The sequence below is a fragment of the Pecten maximus genome, chromosome 4, assembly GCF_902652985.1.
Source record: "Pecten maximus chromosome 4, xPecMax1.1, whole genome shotgun sequence".
In the NCBI taxonomy this organism is placed as follows: Eukaryota; Metazoa; Mollusca; class Bivalvia; order Pectinida; family Pectinidae; genus Pecten; species Pecten maximus.
Window position 1 is genome coordinate 34,810,338 of NC_047018.1, and position 15,930 is coordinate 34,826,267.

The window sequence follows — 15,930 nt, forward strand, 5'->3', positions numbered from 1 at the left end:
AACATGTCACTGGTGCTAATCCTTAAGTATTTTAGAGTGATTATCCTGGGGTTTTTTTGATTTTTTTTGTATTTCCCCCTGAATATTTTAGTCAAGACTCCAGTATAGATTTAATAATAATCTAAAACAAGTGTAACTAGTCAAACGGAAAATATGTTTAACCTTAACAATAACTTATAAATATATATCCTTTTTATAGAAAAGGGTGCATATCGATTTGGTAGGTATTCGCTCTACCTGTCAAACTGTATTATTCCCACACAGGTCGCTCTCCGTTGCAGGAGATATACTTACTTGGGTAGATAGTACAATAAAACAGGTTTTGGTTCGAAACCGAAAGTTCCTCCGCCCGGTCAGTTTGAGTAAGATTATTTCTCTACCTTTATTTGATGTCTGTCAATAATCTAGTATAGATTACAGTATGCATCACTACCGATTGTACGATAATAAACAGAACAAATATCATAACATTTCCGCTTATAGTCTGCTGGTGTACAAATAGCAGTATTTTATATGTTATAATGTCGATTTATTTAAATGTTTATTTATTAATCTAATAGGAGGGTATGCAAATCGATTTGGCGGGTACTCCCTCTACCTGTCAAATACCACCAGCTACACGCAGGGAGTTCTCTGCTATAAGGACCACAGTAGCTTGGCGTCTGACGTACAGTTAAACCCCACACATTCGTGTCCCTACGTAGCTCGCTATGTAATTGTCTACAACCAGAGAGATACCCCGAAAAAATACGACTGGTATGATGACTACGCTGTTCTGGAGTTGTGTGAAGTTCAGGTCTTTGGTAGGTAAACTAATACCATGCGTTTGTTATATTATATATATATATTTTTTAATGTATTGCATTATATTATATAACATTATATTATATTATATATCATTATATTATATTATATATCATTACATTATATTATATTAAACATATATATGTATATCATACAAGAACTAATGTGTAAAAGATTGGCTCTAGGGCATAGTACATTTCTATATATGTACATGTATACAATATTGCTCAGAGAGGCTTCAAAGTGTTACTTCGTGCATGTAATCATTCTACATAATAGGAAATCTGTCAAGGACGCTATATTGAAGTGATATTTCAAAACAACAATTGCAAGCAAAGACATTGTCTCAAAAGTTGTTATTATATGTACTTGCCGAAAAAAGATGCAAAAGTCATATTTGTGTGAATGCTTAACAACTTTATGCTTGTTTGGTAACATCACATTTATATATAAGCGAATATGACGTTATTTGTATTTTCACTAGAATACATCAAGACTAGATTAAGGAAATAGGGCCTAGAATGTTTCTAAAACTTCACTATTTGCTCATTAACTTTTTAAGGAACTAATGTTGGTCAGTAAAATTCGTTCAAAATCATGTTTCGTGTAAACTCTCTCAGATCATAATTATATAGCATTTTACTTGGGAATCTGAGGAACACAATTGTATACACCAACTAAACACAACTTGATAACAATACTTAAAAAATAGGCAGATCAAATGCAAATTGTGTTTAATATTCGGAAGGATGTCCAACCGGAACGTATGGTAATGACAATTGTAACAATCCTTGCTCGGAAAGCTGCTTTGGGGGAAATTGTAACCCTGTATCTGGATCCTGTTTCTGTAAGTATTTGCTAGAAAAATATTGAGTTACGACATAATGCAATGCATTTTATAGTACAAATATAAGTATTGCATATTAGTATTTACGTGTGCAAAAACGCACAGCATGTGTCATGGAAAATGTATATTTTATCAATTGTATGATTATGGAAATTTGACCTTTTCTTTTATTTTAGAAAAAAACAAACATATAATTAAAGATATGACCCTTATGATTTATAATTTTTTAAAGTTTAACACACCGACCATGACTCTATATAGAAAAAAGTGTTTTTCTTTTTTTTAACCTGATTTATCCGAAAGATAATACTTAATATTGAGAAATATACATTACAGATTGCTTTGCCGGAATGTATGGGGATTTTTGTCAAGTACCTTGCACTGCAAACTGTTATAACGCTTGTGAGAAAAATTCGGGACACTGTATAGGTAAGTAAATCATTTATTAAATTTCTTATACCATCTGTTTTATACTTTTAATTCTACCATGTTTGCTTTGCAACGCCAGTTTTGATTGGTTTAAAACCATGTATTATTTTCCAATAATACATGCTCGTGCCAATAATACACGCTTGTGAGTCACGACTGTTACAGTTTTATGTATCTAATATTCAACATTTTAGTAATACGGTAACTTTAGCCGAGAGGGCTAATGGGTTAGTCTTTCACAAATTTCTTATCACGACGCGAGTTTGAATCCTACGAAGACTCTTTTTCTTTTTCCATCAATTGTTTTTTTAATTTTCGAAATTAATGCCATAATTATCATAGATGTTCTTGATCGTAATACTGTATTGCCTGTAAAGAAATGTATATTTTATAAACAAATAATGCAATACTCAAGAAATAAATTACAAGTTTTTTCCGGGGTTTCTTTGTCGTTTTTCTATTAGAAAGAGGTAGATCTCAGAAATAAACAGTACATGGTAGAATAGAAATAATCAACTTTGACTCGTGTATTGTTGCAGGATATACAACTCGGACTCGGATATTTTGCAATTTTAATTAATAACTCAGGCCTGCGGCCTTCGTTATTAATTTAATTGCAAAATATCCTCGTCCTCGTTGTATATCCTGCAACAATACACGAATCATCGTTAATTATTTCTTAAGTAAATATGCGACATTGATTGCCTGTAAATATTAAGCGTATTTAGCAAGTGATGTTGTTAACCACCAAGTAACATACCACGGGAAATATATGAAGTACATGTAGCAGTTATTAAAATTCAACATTCAATAACTCATAATTATATGAAATTTATAATCTAGACTGGAAATTTCTGAGGATTGATCAGAATTCGCGATGCTATCTTATAAAAATCCAGCAACAAGATATGTTTAGATATATATATCGTCGGAATTCTAAAGAAATATATACTAACAAACATTCGCACTAACTGAGTAACGACTGTTTGGTCGAAGAATCGTACTGTATATAAGATGTAAGAGACAAGCCCATGGTAACATAAACATTACCTCTTACGATTATAGAGTTACCATGATGTAAACGTCCCTACTGTATAATGTATGACGATGTAATACGCTACATCTACTTACGTTCGTCCGATTTCAACAACAGCTACGCTTTTAACATTCTTCACCTTTTCGTCTCTTCCCCATTTCCATTGCTGGACTGTCCATCAATTGTTTCCAGTTCCCTTCTTTATACTCCTCTAGTTACCTTTGGTCTATAACGAGGAATTTTCTGATACGTCATTTTTAAGGCCAGGTATACAGATTGGTCACGTGGATTTTTTTTCTGTTGGGATCTCGGAGTTTCGTTTAAACAATGGTTTGTATTTTAAGTGGGGCACACTATTATTACTTTCCTTTCTTTCGATTTCCCAAACTAATTGTTTATAACAGATACCACTCAGTTTATGCATGTTTAATGTGTTATCTCTGCGTACATGCTGAATCACGAAATTTGTCGAATGATGCGTATATTCGGGCTTTGGGGAAACCATCATTTTTTTTTATAAATATATATATATATATTCGTACGATTATTCCCGCAGCTCTGGTATAAAACATTCATATTCGACTTCAAAATGCTACAGATTAAGTTCTTAACACTCCTGATCTTTATCACTTTGCGGATTTACTTAACTACACGCATAATATTTGCAGCAAAAATATTCTTAAAGACTTTTAACAGGAAACGTTTTCCATTTTAGACCTTATGACTATATTCCAGAGAATGTTGGTATCATTTTATTTTTCAGGATGCATTGCCGGAAAAACAGGCGATTTGTGTGATACTGACTGTCCAGTAAACTGCGTAATATGCAACCAGACTTTAGCCGCACACTGCTACGGTAATCAAAACAATAGTGTCGCGGTTCAAATATTAACCTTTCTTTGCTCCTGTTGCTCCATGGTTGTATCTATACGACATATATACCATAAAACCACATAAAATGTTTGTATAAACCATTTCATAAATGGTGTAATATAATTATCGAATTATTTTTTATTGTGATTATTCCGTATAGTATGCTATATTAATTATATCATAGTAAAGTACTTGATATACCGACATAATCAATCAAACATATAGAAGAAACAATGTGGATCCTGTTTGCTTGTATAAATTATATTTTACTCTATGTTGTCGTTGGTGTTACGATCTTTCTTATTGGTTAATTGGTAATTGTGTACCATTGGGCAATAAACTTCATGTTTGAATTTTTTAATACAAACATGTCTGTGTTGCCGGTTTGAGCTAGTTTCATTAGGTATCGTTGCTTTAGATTAAAAAATGCAGATTCAAGAATATGTTTGTGTTTGCAAATTTGGCCATTTCCAGCAGACGTATTGTTTCAATTACTAGGTAAGAGTCCAAAGGATTAATGAGATATGCCTTCTTATAACAAATAACATAATATAAAAACAAATTAAGTAATCTAGATTAATTAGGATTTATACAGAAAGTAAGTCATTTATTAGAAATGGACGAACATTCAGTTGTATTTTCGTGTAATCAGCAAATATTATTGAATTTTTGTGAAAAAATACTACTGTTGCCCAATATACGAGAATAACATTGTACATATACACTACCTTTAAAACTTTCAAACATTAATCCTCATATTTAAATCCCAATATGGGGCCGCGGTGGCCGAGTGGTTAAGGCGTCCCGACACTTTTACACTAGCCCTCTACCTCTGGGTTGCGATTTCGAAACCTACGTGGGGCAGTTGCCAGGTACTGACCGTAGGCCGGTGGTTTTTCTCCGGGTACTCCGTCTTTCCTCCACCTCCAAAACCTGACACTCCTTTAAATGACACTGGCTGTTAATAGGACGTTAAACAAAAACAAACCAAACCAAATAATCCATATATGGTATGTTATATTGGGCATTATATTTTTTCCTTAATTCAGAAAGTACCCTCTAACTATAATGAATGTGAGTCTTTATGTTTATGATTCAGAATGCGTTAATGGAATGCACGGCGAAACATGCCACCTTGCTTGTTCTGACGGCTGTAAAGATAAAACATGTATGAAGGATAATGGATATTGCTTAGGTGATTATTACACAATTCCATCAACTAAATATATTGTTTCAAACACTTAAAACGTTACAGAGATAATACATTGAAATAATCTCTAAAACATCCGTACGGAATATATATGCAATCAATTCTTAGACGGACTCTTTTTGATAATTTCTTAAATCAGATTAATTTTCCGAATGCATCAATATTATTAGAGTATGTTTTGTTGGTAGTTTTCCATAATTGCGACTGAGATTTTTTATATTTCACAGAATGTATCACCGGTAAATACGGTAATACATGTGGAAGTGATTGCTCAATAAACTGTAAAGACAGAAAATGTAGGAAGAGTGATGGACATTGTTTAGGTAAGTAATTAAAATACATAAGTAGGCATTGGTGAACGGATTTAAGTCTTAATTTCCAGAGTTTTAACGCAAGTACCACCAATAGCTATATTGACAAGGTCGAACTCCGTTATTTTACCCAAAAGACTTTCCATCTCACCTATGGTCAACATTTGACAGTTTCTCATCCTTTGCACCATGTTAACTCCAAAATCTCAATAAGACAATTAAATTTCTTTTCTCCATTATTTCATGTTTGTATTGTTATGAATCATCCTGAGGCATTTTTGTTTTGATAAATACATAGATAAATCTAGTTTGTAGTGTAAATCTGCTTATTTAGATTGATTATAGACAATAATAATAATCTAAGAATAATTATGATTAATCAAACCGATTCATTTTTCAGACTTTTGTTTTGTGTCATTTATGATATCGTGTCACATTCATACACAATTTGTGACATATCTGCGATACAAATTTATGTAATATGGGTATATTTCAGAATGCGTTGATGGAAAACATGGAGACATTTGTGAAAGTGATTGTTCTAATAACTGCGAAAACAAATTATGCAAGAAGGATGGACATTGCTTAGGTTTGTAGTATGTAATGTGAAACACTATCTCGATTTTATTATGAAAGCTGTTGCAGTTTGAATAAATCCATAAAATCTGATGTGTAACATAAATGTATTGAATACCCATTTAATCGTTCGTAGAGCAGTTCTATGTAAATTCACAAATACATGTATATTGATTAATCCGTATCATCTAGGAATACTATTCATTTTCAGCATGTATCCCTGGCAAACAAGGAAATCTCTGTGATGTCAACTGTCCTTCGAATTGTGTTACATGCGATCAAACGACTGACCAATGTTTCGGTAAATATAATCGGATACCGACATAATATCGGAACCATGATTAAATCTCAATTAAACAAGGGAAATGTTGAACAACAATATACATTTGGATCGAGACTTCTGCAAAAGTACGGAAATAATCTGGCTAGTGATACGGAGAGAGCAATTGCTTCTGCTTCATCGGCGACACTCGCTATACAAATCTAGATCAAAAGTCAAAATATCAAATGAGAATAAATAAGGTGATGGTCACCATTCCTGACCTCTGACTTTCGCTATTTCTCGCAATATCAAGTTAGTTTTTGCTTTAGTTGTATTTGTTCATTGAACCATAAAAAGGAGCAATAGATTGTTGTTCAGGATGTTCCTCTTCCAAAACCTTATCAATATATGCAATTTACGTCAATTGATCAAGAATATATGTCATCAGATTATTCGTAATAAATCACTTAATTGTGTAATGTGTATAAATTCTTATGTACTTCAAGGATGCATTCCGGGATTCTATGGCAATACCTGTAATCGGATGTGTTCTGACAACTGTAAGGACAACACATGTATACAACATAATGCGATTTGTACAGGTATCATTCGTTTCCATTTCAAATGTATCTTTTGTGTTATTTTGTATACTATAGACCTACATCCTAATTTAAAACATGTTGGACATGGCATTCTTCTTATTTATCTGATGCAAGTGTATTATCATTTTTCAGAATACATTGAATACTTCACTAAATCAATTTATAAAAATACTCTTTACCTTAAGCGTCTTGTCTATGTCGCGATTATTTAAGACAACGCATTAGATAAAATAATTGAACATTCCGCCGAGATATTAAAAAAACAGATACACAATTATTTGAAAAACGAGAAAATATGAATTTTCTACACTTAAGATTTCAATAGAATAGAAATCGTAATGCATGTATATGTCAATGAATTCGTGTAAACCTCATCAGTATATAATATAACTGTAGCCAACTGATAGAATATTAAAAAAAAACCTATACTGTTGTTGTATATGAATCTTCAACAGACTGTGAAGACATATGCATCCATCCTGTCTGCATCAACACCACTGGGAATTGTTATCGTGCGTGTACCATGATCCCATACATACTGCCAATGATAATGATATTTACTATTGTGTGATATTGTAATGGCATTGATTACTTTCAAAATCGCGTAACAATAGCACTGCAGAAAGGCATTTTAATTAAATCATTTCTTATATATTCACCATTGGCATACAAAAAAATCATAGTTTAATCATAATTTTAGTTAATAAAATGTTAATGTGTTTCAAGAGTGTAAACCCGGATTCCACGGTACTGAGTGATTATAGTTGTCCGGCCAATAGTGAGAACAAAACTTGCTTTCAGGGTTCCGGATTATGTGCAGATATCTCAACATTTAATTATAGTTGTCATATATTGCTTCATTTAGCTTCGATAAGACATGTTTATTTGATTCATTATGCAAAGTGTGCCAATCACTATCAATATTGGGCTTTTATTGTTTATTTTCTGCATTGATGTGCATTTCTAGAAATATGTAGAAATACTAATATACAATGTTCATTATCGTAATAATGAGCGGAAGCTTTAGTGATGCTAAACATTTACGTTTTTCCTGTTTTCGATCCGATTCCTTTTAGACATACAACTAACAAAAATAACATGTCCATGCTTTTTTTAAGGGATCGATCCTATAACATAATCAAAATATGATAATGCAATATTTAAATAGACAAATTTGTGAAGGAAAATTAAAACTTAACAATTTTTATTTTCAATTCTTGTTAGGTTGAAATAGAAGTGAATAAATTGGATAATATCTGGTATGTTCACACTGATTAGATATGTATATTTAAGTATATTAAGTTTATTTTTTAATATTTAGATTAACATATTATGCTTTCCGTATTAAGTAACATTATTTAAAAAGATACACATATCTTTATTATTTTCATCCAACCATTATTTGTTCAAGAATATTTACGACATTTTCAGGATGTGACCCTGGCTTCCACGGGTATACCTGCTATCAGACATGTTCAGCTAAATGCAAAGACCAAATATGTAACCAGAACTCTGGCCTATGTGCAGGTATACACACTTACAGCAAAGATGTGTAATATTAATCATGTTTAAGGAGTGTAATGATTAAGTGATAAGCATGTAGTTGTCACCTTCTGACGAAAAAAAGTGATAACATAAGGTTTCGAGACAAATGAGGATGATTTACAATAGTATAAATCATAATGTAATTAGTATATATTCCTTTGTTACAATGCGCTCCCCGTTACATTTCCTGGTTGAAAAATGATTATATCTTATATATATATATATTACGATATGTGTTGTAGAATGTGTTGCTGGTCTCTATGGACCAAACTGTAACCTGACCTGTCCAGTCAGCTGCCAAGACGAATGTGACAGAGACAACGGAGAATGCAAAGGTATAACAATTTCCGTACATAGCCTATCCGTTACCTGAACCAAACTGAATTTGGGTTTGTGGATCAACCTGCCTGTGGAGAAAGGAGCAAGGGCGGAGTAGTAGTTTTAAGTGAAATCATGCATTGATATACACACACAAATCAAAGTAAAACTCTAGAAATATAAGCATTAATCATAAATGCTGATGTACATATCTTACCTATTCAACAACATTTGATTTTGCTATGTAAAATTTGAATGTGTCTTTGGTCATAGTGTATCATCAGTATATATTATTAGTTTATATGACAAAACAGTTGTATAATGTAGGTAAGGTTATTTTGGACTCTTCTTCACCAAACATTCATTTTTTTCGGGTCCGGGTATACCTAATAATGCCTCTCAGTAATGTAGAATATTACATGAAATATCTTTTTTTTAAAGCTTGCGAAACTGGAAAATACGGATTAATGTGCGATAGTAGATGTCCAAGTCAATGTATGAACGACATATGTAAACAAAGAGAAGGCCATTGTGAAAAAGGTTGGTGTAGTTATGGATAATTTTGGACGAATTTCTCGTTCTTGTTCTTCTTGTTCTTGTTCTTGTTCTTCTTCTTGTTCTTGTTCTTGTTCTTTTTTCTTCTTTTTTTGATCATGTTATTTGGCTAAGTCAAAGGAGTGACATGACGTCATATCTTAAAGTTTAAAATGTTCATAACGCTTACTTGTAAATAAAATATTCATTTGTTTACTATTCTGTAGCTAGAGTACCATCACAAGGTACTGCAGAAATCACAATTGAAATCGAAGTTTATCATTTGAAATGCATGCTTTCCTGATTCAGGATGTGTTGAAGGTTTCCATGGAGATCATTGTTCTAAGGTGTGTCCGGACAACTGCATAAACAGTTTATGCCTTCAAGAGAATGGACACTGTACAGGTACTATGAAGAATAATTTGATATGTTTTTAGGCGACATGAAATTAATAATGGGAACTTTGTCATTTTTTAATCATTACACAAATTTCATTGTTTCATATGTAGAATTCGTTTATTATTATTTTTTAAAGTGTTGTTGTTCGTATGTAAGGAAAATATACCAATTCTTTTCAACAGGTTTCTACCATAATATCCATGAGTATTATGCTGCAAAACTGTCAACATCGATCCGCAAATTATATGATTCAGTTATCCGAAAACCATAAATAATGAAACAAATTCTTTGAACACTGTTGTTTATTTTAAAACAACAGAGAAAACGGACAATAAAAGGATACCGTAATTATAACCCAAAATCGATCAAACGTGGTCAAAATCCGAAAAAACCCTGATTTTCATGATGTCCTTAAAAACATATAAGGCGTATTTCTATAGGTCAAACGACTTTTGCTTCAATGACGACACATGTAATTAAATTATGATCAAATCCGGGTTAAGTCACATTTTCAAAATGTAATGTTTGAGTATCAATACTCATACGTCTGTGCTATAATAGATATATTTTGATAATTCAATACATGTTTCTACAAGGTATAAATATCTTTACATTTCTGCAAGCTCCTCGTTCCTTTGATTCAACCAGTTTCAGACCTCGTCATTGATTTCAAATATTTTTCATATATTCGAATATTCAAATTCTTACTTAAACGATTAATGTTTTTAGAGTGTAAAGCCGGATACTTCAACGACCACTGCGATAGGAGTTGTCCGCCTACCTGTAAAGTAAACGTGTGTGACCAGATCACAGGTTCATGTACAGGTAAGCATTAGTCACATCAAATAACATTCAGTAAATCTTGATATCTCAATATACTTATGAAGTTACTACTTCATCTCATGTTGATGCGTATATACATTTGATTAAATTTAACATATCCTAACACAATGTATTTTCGAATGCATATGCTATTCTAGCTTTCTACCTGGATACAAAATTTTATTTTCACTTGGAAATAATTGTAAAGCTTATATCAGTTATTATTTAGAATATATTAGTTTTTGTTTTATGTAAAGTAACAACAGAGGCAAACAGTTTAAACATCACAGCTGTCGGAATTGGATCCGGATGTGGACTGGTCATTCTAGCCCTGGTTATAGTGATCATGGTGTTGGTCAGACGTCAGTCGAGAGAAAAATCGGACACCACGCCTCATGTGACAGATATGTCAGAGGTGGTCAGGCAACAAAAAACAGGTAGTGCTTGTAAAGTATTTTGTTTTCTCTGGACCATCCTGTTATCTTATCATCAGAACAGAGATGATTTATGTGGTTTAATCATGTGTGAAATACTAAATTAATTCCGATGATGATAGCACTTCTATTTCATTAATCTTAAAGCATTTCAATCTTTTACCATATATACAAACATCACATGTATAGATTCGAAGAGTTATATCTAGGAATGAATCATTATTATTATGTTTTTTTTAAATGTAAGGTGGAATTCATTTTTCTTGAAAATCGCACTAAAACTCAAACTCAACTGTGGTTTTTTTCGCTTATTTTTTGCTTTGTTTTGGTTTTGTCATTCTCTTTTTTTACATATCACAGCATATATCGGTCTCAGAAACGTTACACTAGTTCGATTACACGTCAGCATTACGGATGTTTTTTATTATTATTTACTTGTGTTCATCCTTTATGTTCTAGATGGCACATACGAAGAAATAGAGGCCATGCCCACAAATCAGTGTGTACAGATGGAGACAATAAACGACAATTACGAAAAGCTGGACACTCAGACGATGGAATCCACACATGTCTACCAGACTACAGAGCAGGTCCTTAATTAAAATCGAGAGGAAATGTAGACGTGAGAAAACCTGCGCATCTCTCACTGTGAATGTATAACTGGAGAGCTACATTTCTGATTGAGAGCTGATCCCGTTTGACATGGACTATTCTATGATGTTTAGTGCTTCCTCATTATTTTCCGATAAAAAGCACGCATTGTGTGTTTTTAAAAATGTTCATCTATGTTTGGACGCTAGCTATGTATCATTTTATATATCCAACATCCCTGCGTCGAGAACTCTTTATTAGAGCATTTTGAATTAATTACTTTTGAGTTAAGTCGTGTATATAAGGTTACCATTAACTTTAGGATTTGACAAATTAATATGTGTTTGATTCTTAAAATTTATCTTGCTGTTTTAAATGTTTTTATGTACAGTTGCAGGATCCCACAATAGTACACGATGTGCAGTGGAATGTGAGCACGAATGGCGATTGATGCATCACTTCTGTAATGACCTGCATGAAACAGATGTAAACTAGTACAGTATATACACATTGTATATACATGTATACATATGTATATGTTGAATTTTATTCAAGAACATTTTTTTCCAATAAAAGCTCAGCATCAGCTTGTAAATATAATTAAAGGGGTTTCCATGGCATGCCGGGTGTCACTTGGATAAACCATACCGAATTATATTTATGTATAAGTATGACGAAAATATAAACATAAAAATAACAAAACTACACAGTGCAAGTTTCATACCACGAGGGACGCTTATTTGTAGAATTATAGTTCAGTCCGTGATTACACTTTACTTAGCCGATTCTTCTTTAAGCATATGAACAAATTTTGTGACCCCTCTTCAAAGCATACTATTTGCACGCTAGCATGTCCCTTGATCTCTTGGTTATTAAGAAGATGCTGTTAATGATATTAAGACATTTAAACCCTGTGACCTTGAAAGCAGGTCACTGTCATCAAATTTCAAGTCAAAATATCAAATATAACGCCACGTATATAGGACTTGCTGTGATTGATGGAAAACATCCTAAGAAATAAAACGTCCCATTTTGTGAATGCTACATAATATTTGTTTTCCTTCTTGCTCGATAAAAGACTGTCAGCCATCCCTTAGCCATAATGTGTACAATATAACTTTCAAAAATATAGGGCGTTGGCAGTATTGTCGATTTATCTCTTCAGTCCTATTCCTGTTAAAATAAACAACGCAAAAATGTTCAGTGTATGCTGGCATAAACAAGAACATTTTTTCAGCGTCTAAAGTCTAGACTGAGGGCCAGCTTGTCAAAACTTTGACATCAAAACAGTCGTTGCCACCACTCCCTCTCAACGTGATTCCTGCTAAACAATGGTATGGAATCTGCTTTGAAATCTCCAAACACCTCTCTTAAGGGCACAATAAATGCCAGTATGCCACACTTCTCCATTTAGGAAAAATAAACGTTCAATGCACGGTCGTCTCGCATTTTCCACGACACGACAAACGAGGTTATGGGGTAGCACCAACCAGTTATTGACCTCAACCCACTTAACCGGGAAAGTATCAACTGCTTCAGTGCCCGCACTACACCGCTTGGAATTAAAACGAGCACATCTAGTTTTGTAGTTTTTCGAGAATCCATCAACATGATGTAGAACACAGAACAACTGGCATTCCTCAAAACCCAAAGATTGTACCGGTCAATCATCAAAATCGTTACATCTTCTTAAATATCAACAGTGCTTCTGGGAAACCACTGTGGACTCACATCGATGCTATTTTCGTCCAGTTCATCGTTCATCTTACGAGCAACCTTAAGTAATTCCGGTTTCATGTTACCTTTTTTTTTTACAACGGATCATTCTCTCTTTTTATCGGTTAATAGTTTCGCAAACTTATCTCTGATCATATCGATCTTAGCCAACAATACCCTGTTAAAAGCCTCCAACTCTCTCCATGTGGAACTACACCTCTTTTACTGCTCATTTCATGTTCCAAATGCCACCTTCTAGTTCTCTGTCGATAACATTCTCACACTGGTATAAAGCATCCATACATTCAACATAGCCCCGTATCATTCGCCAGAGTTGTCAGTACAGACTGTAGCATCGCACAAAACATTTTCCTAATAACTCAGAACCCTTTGTGTTCTATGCCTCAAGATTCGACATCCAAAATTCGACTTCTTCTTAAGCTTCTGCCGTGAGCATTACACGTGCTTTCGAACTGCCTCTAGCTAATACACATCGTACATAGACTAGCCACTGAACCCACAACGCTTTGTATGGATATATCACAATAACTCCGGCTATGCACATGGTCGAGAGCAAAAGCCGTCCTCTCTGATTGATAATTGTCATCATGTTTGATAATCAATACACAAGCTGCTCGATAGGCCAGGCATGACTCTAACCACGCCTTCACCCATCGACCACGTTTATCCCAACCACACGACAAACTAGGAAGCCGCCATATTGGGCTTCTCGACTATGAGAAAACCGTACTCTATCAGTCTGCTTGATGCACCTGTCGGTTTAGTTGGCCCCGCCCTCTGTCTCGTGACCTCCAATGCCATCGACTAAATATATAAATATCTTGTATCCTAACATACGGACACATTTTACAACCACCCTCATAACCTTAGTAAACACATAACCAGATGAAGAGATACTGAACGGCAACAATCGAAGACGAAATGATGTTTTGTTTTATTTTCCATCTCAAACTCAAAACAGAGAAATTGTCTGTCCATTACAAGAAATTCGATACAAGAGTAAGCTGATTTAAGATTAAACGTAAAAAAAGTCTCCAGAGTTCAAACACCACTGGCTTCTCTCGCACCATCGTACTTGAACTTGAATTAATGCAGATGTTTTTTTGTGTGTCGACAATCCAAAAGTATGCGGGGTTTAGCAGACTGATTGAAAGCTTCAATGAGTGGGTGTATGACCGCCGGCTGTAACGGTACTTCCATTTTACATCCCAGACGAACACTTTAGTGATTTCTGCCTCGACTAAACACTTAATCGCGTCATGTTGTTATTGGGCATAGCTACACTTAGCGGGATTTCCCGGAGAGGAATCTTGTAATCATCCTTTAATATAAATAGCACTACCTCGCTGGTGCCCTTTACATCCCAAAATTCAATCTTACCTTTCAATCGACAAACGATAATACTTTTGATCTTATATGCCGATGCAGCAAAACGGTCCCCAGAACCATGGACACTCCTGTCGCCAAAGTAACACGCAAAATACATGCCAGGTATAACCTCCCTCTCTCCTCGGGAAATAACTCCAACCTGAAGTGACATTGAGGTTGGTCTTGCTCCTGAAATCGAACGACTCCCGGCGATAAAATCTATAGCGACTCATCCTCCTGTTCGACTTTTTACTTTATCTTTTCCAGAGGCTCTTGAGTGGGCACGTTCAATGTTCCGCTCATCATCCGAATTCAACGCTATCGGATTAGCAATTGGATTTATGTAAAACATAAAGTAATTAATATCATCTATTTGATATGTAATTAGTGAGTTTCCGGACTGATATAGTAGTCCGGTTTTGTTATTAGTTAAGTGTGGTATTTGAGATAGTTTCCGGATTGTTAAGATTTTCCATTTCGGCTTTTAGTATCTCCCAGAATGGATAGTCACGTGATGTTTTGATTTGGATGATCACGTGACTACTACAGAAAATTTTCACTGCCAGGAAAAATTGGTTCATCCAAGTATTTTGCTAATACCCACCTCCTCCCCTGCTTTATTGTCCTCCTAAAGTTAGGATGTATGGTGTATTGCATTTCATATTATAGTTTTACTTGTATGTTAACGAAAAATATTTCTTGTATTTAATATGTCTATTGATATGATTTTTTTACTTGTGTGTATAATGTAAAAGCTTACTTACATGTAAATGGGGCGTTTTATTAGTAAGAAACCCCCATCTTTTTTGGTTTGTAAACAAATAACTAGCATTTTAATAAATGCTCATTTTTCGACAACCAAAGTGTTTGTTGTTTTATTGCCAAAAAACATAGCAGAGTAGTTGTGGGATTAATGTATGTTCCAACGTGCAAAATACGATGGTATAACGTATTCACATGCCGTCTTCCATGCCGATTTGGAACTGCCTGCTAACGTATTGTGTTCATTCCAGTAGTTGATCAAAGCCATACCCTCCTGAATTTTGAGTCGTGTCCCTGTCCGTTAATTTAGTATGCACTATATGATTGAAATCGTGCTGTTACCTACAGCTTCTTTTCTTGAACATGTAAGTGCCTGCGCTCGTTATGGTCTGCTGGATTTCGCTAAAGGACGCCTTCAAAATTTCACATGCTTTCCTTTCAAAGGAACTCCATTTTGGTGTATTACTGTT

The 15,930-nt window shown here is 34.0% G+C and overlaps 1 protein-coding gene across 2 annotated transcripts in view; it reads left to right on the plus strand.

The window, feature by feature from the left end:
• The window catches only part of LOC117325934 (multiple epidermal growth factor-like domains protein 10), a 28,670-nt gene extending 16,262 nt beyond the window's left edge, over positions 1 to 12,408 (plus strand). The window contains exons 3-18 of one of the 2 annotated variants that reach the window (XM_033882452.1): positions 561 to 803; positions 1,553 to 1,651; positions 1,988 to 2,080; positions 3,880 to 3,972; positions 5,089 to 5,184; positions 5,427 to 5,522; positions 6,007 to 6,099; positions 6,298 to 6,387; positions 6,855 to 6,950; positions 8,382 to 8,477; positions 8,738 to 8,830; positions 9,255 to 9,353; positions 9,657 to 9,752; positions 10,476 to 10,571; positions 10,826 to 11,005; positions 11,462 to 12,408. In XM_033882452.1, the coding sequence (XP_033738343.1) occupies positions 561 to 803; positions 1,553 to 1,651; positions 1,988 to 2,080; positions 3,880 to 3,972; positions 5,089 to 5,184; positions 5,427 to 5,522; positions 6,007 to 6,099; positions 6,298 to 6,387; positions 6,855 to 6,950; positions 8,382 to 8,477; positions 8,738 to 8,830; positions 9,255 to 9,353; positions 9,657 to 9,752; positions 10,476 to 10,571; positions 10,826 to 11,005; positions 11,462 to 11,604 (1,802 nt within the window). In that variant the 3' untranslated portion in view covers positions 11,605 to 12,408. The remainder of the gene's footprint in view (positions 1 to 560; positions 804 to 1,552; positions 1,652 to 1,987; positions 2,081 to 3,879; positions 3,973 to 5,088; positions 5,185 to 5,426; positions 5,523 to 6,006; positions 6,100 to 6,297; positions 6,388 to 6,854; positions 6,951 to 8,381; positions 8,478 to 8,737; positions 8,831 to 9,254; positions 9,354 to 9,656; positions 9,753 to 10,475; positions 10,572 to 10,825; positions 11,006 to 11,461) is intronic. The other variant, XM_033882453.1, reaches the window with a different exon arrangement.
• The last annotated feature ends 3,522 nt before the right edge of the window (positions 12,409 to 15,930 follow it).